At 63.6% G+C, this 8,888-nt stretch overlaps 1 protein-coding gene across 2 annotated transcripts in view; it reads left to right on the forward strand.

Annotated features, from left to right (window-relative positions):
• SLC5A10 (solute carrier family 5 member 10) overlaps positions 1-8,887 on the forward strand; it is a 58,790-nt gene extending 49,903 nt beyond the window's left edge. For both annotated transcript variants that reach the window (XM_045983734.1, XM_045983735.1), the window contains 6 exons: positions 1,259-1,366; positions 3,703-3,853; positions 7,561-7,729; positions 7,910-8,125; positions 8,344-8,401; positions 8,520-8,887. In XM_045983734.1, the coding sequence (XP_045839690.1) occupies positions 1,259-1,366; positions 3,703-3,853; positions 7,561-7,729; positions 7,910-8,125; positions 8,344-8,401; positions 8,520-8,626 (809 nt within the window). In that variant the 3' untranslated portion in view covers positions 8,627-8,887. The remainder of the gene's footprint in view (positions 1-1,258; positions 1,367-3,702; positions 3,854-7,560; positions 7,730-7,909; positions 8,126-8,343; positions 8,402-8,519) is intronic.
• Position 8,888: the final 1 nt, after the last annotated feature.

Below are 8,888 nucleotides of genomic sequence, written 5' to 3' on the forward strand. Positions count from 1 at the left end.
CAGGGAATGCCGCTGCCGCTGCCCGCTGCCTGATGGAAATATAAGCCCCCACACTGGCCTCCCTTCCCCCTGGAGCGCTGGTCCGGCCGCGTCTCTTTCTGCTCTTCCCCCGCCATCCCCCTCCTCGCTTTTGCTCCGCATCTGTGGCCCTGCTGAAAATCCCGAGGGACAGGGGCCACAGGGCGATGAGGGGTATTTGGTGGGAGGAGCATGTGAACAGGGGCTGCCCACCGTTCCCGCACCGTGCTGGGGAGGCCGGCTGCTGTGGGCAAGCTCTGGGAGTGGGGGCCACGCTTCCTGCCCCCAACAGGGCTCTTCGGGAGGGGCTTGCTAGGGAGGCCCGGCTGTAGGGCTCAGTCCAGGCACTCACCCACAGATGAGTGGTGTGCGCCCCTCCTGCCTTTGGGAAGGTGGCCACGGTGCCAGTCCCCTTCTTGCCAGCTCGCCACCCACGCCCACCGAGAAGAGGAAGAAACAAATCAGCAGGCCCCAGTGGTCCCGAGCAAAGAGACGAGGAAAAACGTGGAGGGGCAGGGGGTCAGGGGATGCCCTGGAAGGCCTGGGCAGAGGGGCTGGTGAGGAAGGCCTCAGGGGCCAGGGGGGCCCGTGTGGCTGGAGAAAGGTGCAGGACGTGGGGGGCAGGGAAGGGGACAAGTCCGGAGGAGCCCAGCCCCTGTCTCGATGACGGGAGGGTCTTGCGGACGGCAGAACTATTGGATAGTTCTGCCCAGGGTGTGATGGGGCTCCCCTGTGTTTTTCGGGTCCTGCAGGAGCTGCTGGAGATGGCTCTGGGGGGGGGCGGTGTTAGGGGACAGGCCCCCGCCTAAATCTCTGAGCCCAGGGGCTGGGGAAGGTGCCCCTCTAGACTGCCTTTGCCCCTCCGGGGAGGAGCGCTGGGGGCAGGCGGGGGGTGAGGGAGACCAGTACCCCGGATGGCTTCTAACAGCAGACTGCTCACATGGGCAATGCCACCCCGCAGGTGAGCCTGGCCTGGCCTGGGACAGGGAGAAGACGTTATGACGGAGGACAGCGGGCAGGAAAAGAGTCAAGGGTTTAGGGGCCAGAACGGCTCTGAGGCCAAGCCCCTCCTCACGACCCAGACTGGGAAACGGACCCAGGACCACGTAGCTCCTGGTCAGAGGCGGTGACAGCGCAGGGCCCCCCCGCCGGGCCGGGGTCTTGCCGGCCCCAGGTGCCCGCGGCTGTGGGAAGGGCGGGGCGGGCCAGCTGGGATATCCCGGGCATCCCTGTGGTGCAGATGACGTGGGCTGCGTGGTGCCGTCCGAGTGCCTGCGGGCCTGCGGGGCCAAGATCGGCTGCTCCAACATCGCCTACCCCAAGCTGGTCATGGAGCTGATGCCTGTAGGTGAGACTCTGGGAGGGGTCGGGACCGGGTGTGGGGTGGGGGGGTGGCAAGGCTAAGGGGCGGTGTGGCGGGAGGGGCGCTGTGGAGGCCATTCTGGATCCAGTGCGACATCCAAGAGGGAGGAAGGGAATGTAAGAATGTGGGCAAATACTCACCTGGGCCCCCGCCGTGGGCCCCACAGGATCCTAAGACTTCACGGGACACCGTCCGTCGCCTCAAGAACCCTAAGGGCTGCTGTCATCATCCCCGTGTTGGAGACGGGGAACTGAGACCCAGAGAGGTTGTGGGGGCCTGCCCCAGGTCACGTGGCCAATGAGCCCCAGAGCTGTGTTCTCAGCCCAGATAATCTGCCTCCAGGGCTTGTCCTCTTCCCCCCTGCTGTCCCATCCCCTGAGTGAGGTCGACCTGCTTGCCACTGCCGGCTAGGAGGTCGTCAGCTCCATTGTACAGACAGGGAAACTGAGGCACCGAGTGGGGAAAGCGACTCCTCCATGGCGACAAAGTGGACCCCAAACCCACTGCCGACTCTGCTAGGGTCAGGAGCTCGGGCTCCCATAAGCCCCACACCTCCTGCCTGCACCTGCAGGGAGAACTAGGGGGCGGGTTGTGGACGTTCCGGCATTCCTTGTCCAGCAGAGCGAAAAGAGGAGATAGCCTTCTGAGACCTGGTTTCCCCTCCAGATTCCCAGACCCTGAGTCTCCCTCCCTCCCCGCGGCTTCCCCTCCAGGAGCTTCGTGGCCCTGCCCTGCTTTCCCTCCCTCCTGGGACGTGGAGGCCCAGGGGATGTGAGTTCACAGAGCTGGGATCGAGTCGCAGCTCCCACGGCGTGGCTCGGCTGGCTGAGATATTTGGGGCACGTCACTTCTGCTTGGAACTTCATTGTCCTCCTTTGTAAATTCCAGATAATGACGTGTTGTTGCTGGGATTAAACATAATAATGCCAGGACACCACCTGGCACAAGGCTTGGCCTCGCTGTGGGTTCCCACCTCTGGGCCTCACCTTCCTTTTCTGTTCGGGGGTGGGGGGAGTTTGCTAAGCCCCCGAGTGCTGACACCCAGCCGTTGCTGGGCCATAACCTCTCTCTAGGCCTTGAGCTCCCTGCCTGAAATGTGGGTGGAGAATAAGCCCCAGGTTAATCCACCTCCCTGAGCAAGAGAAACAGGATGGAGAAACGTTTTGGGGGAAAACCATGATCTAACTCACTTTTCTTTGGCCCTGTCCCAGTCAGCACGCTAAGTGAACAGAGAGGGCCACGGGAGGCCTGGAAGTCACACAGCGGGTCAGACACAGAACCAAGGCCAGGCAAAAATAGCTCCAGGGGGGCTGAGCCCTCAGGGGAGGGGACCCTCAGTCAGGTGTAAACTAGGGCAGGGGGTGGAGGACAGACAGAATCTGCAGGGATGGAGGGGAGGTGCTTAGACACTTGAAGAAAAAACACGAGAGGCCTTGGAGATAGAATCAGCCTAAGGCCCAGAGAGGGGAGCTGACCAGCCTGACGCCACACAGCACTGAGTTGGAAATTGAGCCTCCTTCTGTCTCTCAGGGCTCCAGACCCTCAACCCCTCTCAAGCCCACGACTCCCAGAAGGCTTTGCAAAGCAGACCCTCGTGCACCCCGATGGGGACCCCTCCCTCATTTTCAGCCAACCCCTGCGTGGATTTTTCTCTCTCTCCTGGGGAACCAACCGCATCTCCTTTTCCAACAAGAAAGGGGACCCCCTCTGCCTGCTGGGGCCTGCCACACACAGGCCACCGCGCCCTGCCGGGGTTGTGACCTCTCAGCAGAGGGTCCCGCCCCAGGCCTTCCTGTCCCCACCCCACCGCACAGAGTTTTGCCTCTGGCCACTGTGAGTCCCTGGGCGCCTCTCCTCCCGCTAGGAGCTTCCACTTCCTCCTCGGCCAACGGGTTAATAATGCTTCAACGGGTTAATAATGCTTCCGTCAAGTAAAGGCCTGGGTGTGAAAGTGTTTGTTACCTGCAAAGCTCCGCAGAGACAGGAGCTCCGAGTGCACCCAGAACAGCAGAAGCCATCCCCGTTGGGACGGTGGCGCCCGCAAGCCGCAGGCTCCAGCCGCAAAGCCAGAAGTACCCCCCGCCCCCGCACCTCCCCACCCCTGCCCCGCACCTCCCCACCCCTGCCCCGCAATTGCTCTTGGCTTCCAGCCTCTGGTGTCTGGGCCTTTCTCCCGTGAACACCTCCGGCCTCCTTCCTCCTGGGGCTCTGCTCTCAAGGACCCGTGAATGGCCGCTGCTGACCGTGGAGCCTCAGACAGGAGCACGCGGGCAGGAGGGGCTCCCGGGCAGGGTCACAGCAGCCCCGTCCCTGCCGCCCAGGTCTGCGGGGGCTGATGATCGCAGTGATGATGGCCGCACTCATGTCGTCGCTGACGTCCATCTTCAACAGCAGCAGCACGCTCTTCACCATGGACATCTGGAGACGGCTGAGGCCCCGCGCCGGCGAGCGGGAGCTGCTGCTCGTGGGCCGGTACGGTGGCGGGGCCGGGGCGGGGGGCACCAGGCCCCGGGGACAGGCTGGGACATGGGCTTCCCCAGCCACGTGACGGATGGCCCTGGAGGCCCCCCAGAGAGGGTCTTTGAGGGGTGAGTTGGGGTTTGGCAGGTTGGAAAAAAGTCCCTCCCCCTCCTACGTGACTCTGGTCACCCCTTCATGGTCACGGCCCTCATCTTGGGTGCATCTCTTTCTCTAAGCTTCATGGGAGGGGATCTCTGCCGGGGAGAGGCCCCCTTCCCCAGCCGTCCCAGAGATCTCTCTGTCTTCCCCCAATCTGAGCCCTTAGCCTTCCTGACGGAGGGGCTCAGAGCCGCTTCGCGGGGGGCCCCACTCAGGCCACAGCTGACCCTGCCCCCCCCAGCTTCATCGTTTCCTCCTAGTCCTGCTTGTCCCCTCCTTATCACCTCAGTGACTCACCCCACGATCTTTCCAGACTGCCCAAGTGTCCCCTCCTCCACGTAGTCCTCCCTGATAGCCCTGACCAAGGAATGGGCCCCTCTCCCCTCTACGCCCCCCACAGGGGGTCATCATCAGAATCCTCCCTGATGCCCCCCCACCCCCGCTCCCACGAGGACGGGCTGGGGCTGTGTCGGCAGAGCCCCCGGGAGCCCTTCGGGAGCCCTTCGGGGTGAACTCCACAGAGGGCGACGGGAGGTTGGCATCTGAGTGTGCGCATGTGCGTGTCTGCTCGAGTCCTCTCCTAGGTCCCACCCACCCGTCGCCCTCAGGCCCGTGCAGCCCCCCACTCCGCAGGTCAAGGGGCCCAGCCTCCGTGCCTAGCTCGACCGACAGGGCAGCCTGGGGCTCCCGGCCCTGGGCGCCCATCCTCAGGGCGGGGTCTCTCCCGGAGCTCCAGGCACTTGTTCCAGGGACGCAAAACAGCCGAGCCTCTTCCAGAAGGGCCCTGTCGGGACACGCCACTCAGCAGGCGAGTGTGAGCTCATCTGCGGGCTCACTGCCTCCTCCAAAACAAGGAGCCTCTCCCTCTTGCCTGGCGGGAGGCTTCTGTGTCAGCGGGCCCTGGCCTCTTGACCTCCTCTCCCCGCCGTGTGGTTCCCCCGCCCCTCTTCCGTGGCTGTGTGGCCCTGGAAGCCCGCCCTTGCCGGACAGACTCCTCCACGGTCCTTCCAGGCTCGCGTCCTGGGACCTGACACCCGAGAGCCCCCTACCTCCCAGCCTCCTCGGAAGCAGGCTTCTCTCCTGCTCCCACCTGAGCCCAAAGTCCTGAACTGGTCTCCCCTCTACCGCCAGCCACGGGGCCCTTGACCCTCCTTCCCACCTCTCGTCCAAGTCAAGCCCCACCCAACGCAGGCCCCGCCAGCCTGCCTGTGGGCACGCGGCTGTGTGATGCGGGGCGGCTTTCTCACCCTCTCTGGGTCCCGGTTCTCTCAGCTGCCAGTTTGGTGAAGTCGGAAAGGATCCAAGGCTAGGTGCTGGCCCAGGGTTCAGCTCGAATGTGTCTCCCTCCCAAAAAACCGGGACTCCCCCCACCAAACACCTGCAGCCTCCTCTTGCCCCAAACAACACGATTTAAGCTGTGTTTCCTGGGTTGTGTGGGGTCCTGTGTCCCTGGAGCCTTGATTCAAAGGAATATGGGACTTACAAAGAAAGGGGCCGCAGAGCATGTCCAGAGGCCTGGGGAGGAGGCCAGCACGGGGCAGGGACAGGCAGGGGCATGCTAATGACCCTGGCAGTCTCATTAGGTTGGGCTGAGGCGCAAGGAGCTGCCGCAGGCCTGGGGGAGGCGAGAGTCCCACATCTGGGCCCTGCTCTTTGCCAGGCCCCTCTGCCTGGCCCTTCTGCTCCTTTCTGTCCCTCCCCCGCTACCCTCTTCCGTCCGCCTTCTGTCTACTATTCGATCCGCAAATAGTGCCCGACGCCTGCCTGGCGTCCTGCGTTGAGCTGACCAATATGGGGAACCCAGGAGGTCTCAAAGCCCCCACCTGGAGCCCTTGAGAGGCTCGTCTGTCACCACAGCTGCAGCCCAGGGATGGCGGTCTGACGGCAGTGTGCGTGCGAGGGAAGGGATGGGTTGGAAGGCTTCCTGGAGGAGGAGGGCCTTGAGCTGAGTCTTGGAGGAAAAGGGGGTCCGCCAGGGGAGGAGCTGGAGAACGGTACTCTAGGCAGAAGGAACAGCCTCTGGGCTTGGGGTCCCTCTGGAAGGGGGAAGCCCTAGAGGGCAGTGGGAAGGCAAGGGCCCCAGTCTGGGCGGCTCTGGAGAGACCAGGCCCCGCACGGAGATGCTGAGTCCAGTGTTGGACGCGGGAGCCGCGTGGGGAGGGTGGGGTGCGCCGGGTGTTAATGGAGCCCGCCTAGGCCTTTGAAGAGGGCTAATTAAGCCTTAATCAAGGAGACACCTCCTCTCCCCGCCCTCACCCCCAGGCTTGGAGGGGAAGAAAGGGCAGCGGGCGGGTAAGCAGACCGGAAGGGCCCACCCAGCAGCCTGTCCCATCCAGGGTCCATCTTGGGGTGAGCGGCGTCCAAGGGAGCCTGGACACAGGGCGAGGGGCACTCAGCTGAGGAGGAGCAGATGGGATGCCTCCCCCCAGCTCTGTGTCCTCAGCTGGAGGAGCTCTGGGCACCTGCGTGGCTCAGTTGTTAGGTCTGCCACTGGCTCAGGTCATGGTCCCAGGGTCCTGGGATCGAGCCCCTCTTCGGGTGTCCTGCTTGGTGGGAAGCCTGATTCTCCCTCTCCCTCTGCTTGTTCTCTGTCTCAAATAAATAAATGAAATCTTAACAACAACAGCAACTGGAGGAAGTCCTCCTCTGCCCAGAAGCCCTCCTAGGTTCATGCCTCCTCGGGGTCCCCCTCAGCCCTGTCCTTAGCACAGGGTAACGGGCTCATCTGCTTTCTTTGCTTCACTCTCAGTGCTGGGAAGGGACCAGGGCCCACTGTCGCTGAGTCTGGGCTTCTGGCCCTGTGCTCTGCACTCGGGGCGGGGGGGCTTCCAGTGGGTGGCTGCTGACTGTGGGCAGCGTGTCCCTGCGGTGGCCGGCAAGAGCCAGAAGGAGGAGTCTCCACAGGGTAGGGAGGCAAAGGGGCTCCTCTGGTCAGAGGTCTCAGGCTTCAGGGCAGAGGAGTTCACATCCCAACCCAAACCCAGACCCTGACACCAGGCCCCAGCCCTTGCCCTCTTAGGACAGAGGTCACCCTGCGATGGGCACAGGTAGCAGGCCCGGGCTATAGGCATGAGGAGGCGTGTGCCCCTCACAGGCCCCGCTCCTGCCAGATTCCACCAGTGTTAGGGAAACTGCCAGGGGGACAGTCTCGCTGGTATATGGGGGCTGCAGGTCATTCTCGAAACTGCCATATGTTTATTGAGCACCTACTGTGTGCGAGGGGCTGATGCGTCCAGCCCAGAAGGGGAGACAGACGTAAGCAAGTGGGATGAGAGCTTGAGGACAAAGGGGAGAGCCTGGTGGGGGCCTGGGGGGCCCTCCCCAGGGACAAGAAGGAGCAGAGAGGCTGAGTCGGGGGCCGTACCTGCAGGCGACGGGAAGCCTCAGAAGGGTTTAGGTAAGGGTGGGGGGCCGCCTCCCCAGAGGAGCCCACCAGAGGCGGCGGGGGTGCGTGTGGGGTGGCAGGGGGCAGCTGGAGAGGAAGGCTTAGTGATCCCGGGAGATGGGGGACAATCGAGGAAGGGGCTTGAGGGACGAGCGCTCACGCTGCTTGCCCACAGGTTGGTCATTGTGGTACTCATCGGCGTGAGTGTGGCCTGGATCCCCATCCTGCAGGACTCCAACAGCGGGCAGCTGTTCGTCTACATGCAGTCGGTGACCAGCTCCCTGGCCCCCCCGGTGACCGCGGTCTTTGTTCTGGGCATCTTCTGGCCACGCGCCAACGAGCAGGTGGGTGGGGAATGGGGAGAGCTAGGGCCGCAGACGGGACGTGGGGGGCAGGCTCCGTGCTCTTCCTGCGGACAAGCGGTGCCTGCTTCCTGTCTCCCCCAACCCCCCCAGCTTGTGCGTGTGCTGGGGAAACCTGGCCTCCCCGGTCACCATGCACCTGCCCTGCCTCCTCTCTCCCAGGGGGCCTTTTGGGGCCTCATGGTGGGGCTGGCCGTGGGCGCCACAAGGCTGGTCCTGGAATTCCTGCACCCCGCGCCCCCCTGCGGAGACCCGGACACGCGGCCGGCCGTCCTTGGCAGCATTCACTACCTGCACTTTGCCGTCGCTCTCTTTTTGCTCAGTGGAGTCGTGGTGGTGGCCGGGAGCCTGCTGACGCCACCCCCCCACGGGGCTCAGGTGAGCCTAACCCCAGCCCCTGACCGTGACCCCTGACCTTTAACAAACTTCGACTCGGGTTCCCCTTCTGACCCCTGACCCTCTGCGGCTCTGGAATTTTCTAGCTCTTGACCCCTGTCCCTTTTAGAACTCAGCAGCTCACTTTCCACCCCTGACCCCTGCCCCTGTCTGGGCCCAGCCCTGTGCTGCCACACTCCCATCCCGATCATTCTCTCCAGATTGAGAACCTGACCTGGTGGACCCTGGCTCGGGATGTACTCATGGGAGCCAAAGCAGGTGCGTGTGTGGCCCTAGGCTCTGACCCTGACCCCCACCCCAGAGAGTCCGGGAGGTGGGGGGGCACTAGGTGTGGCCCTGGGGCCTTCATCTGTCTCTCCTCCACCCCCCCGCCCAGGCGATGGCCGGATACCCCAGAAGCACGCCTTCTGGGCCCGCGTGTGTGGCTTCAATGCCATCCTGCTCATCTGCGTCAATATCTTCTTCTACGCCTACTTCGCCTGACGCTCGCCCTGGGGGCAGGAAGCCCAAGCCCTTGGAGTCCTCAGGTCCCCCTCGCTTTTCCTAACGAGGACACCGAGGCCCGGAGAGGTGTGGACCCCCCTCACGACGCCATGTCCAAGCGGCCAGGGACTGGCTGAGCCACAGCAAAGCAGGAGCCCCGGGAAAGTGGGGGCGCAACGAACAGAAAGAACGTGATATTTCAAGAATTGGGCAAAGTTGTCCTCACGGCAACGAAAATTAGATCTGTGATGAATAGCCTGAT

Source organism: Meles meles, chromosome 18, assembly GCF_922984935.1.
Source record: "Meles meles chromosome 18, mMelMel3.1 paternal haplotype, whole genome shotgun sequence".
Lineage (NCBI taxonomy): Eukaryota > Metazoa > Chordata > Mammalia > Carnivora > Mustelidae > Meles > Meles meles.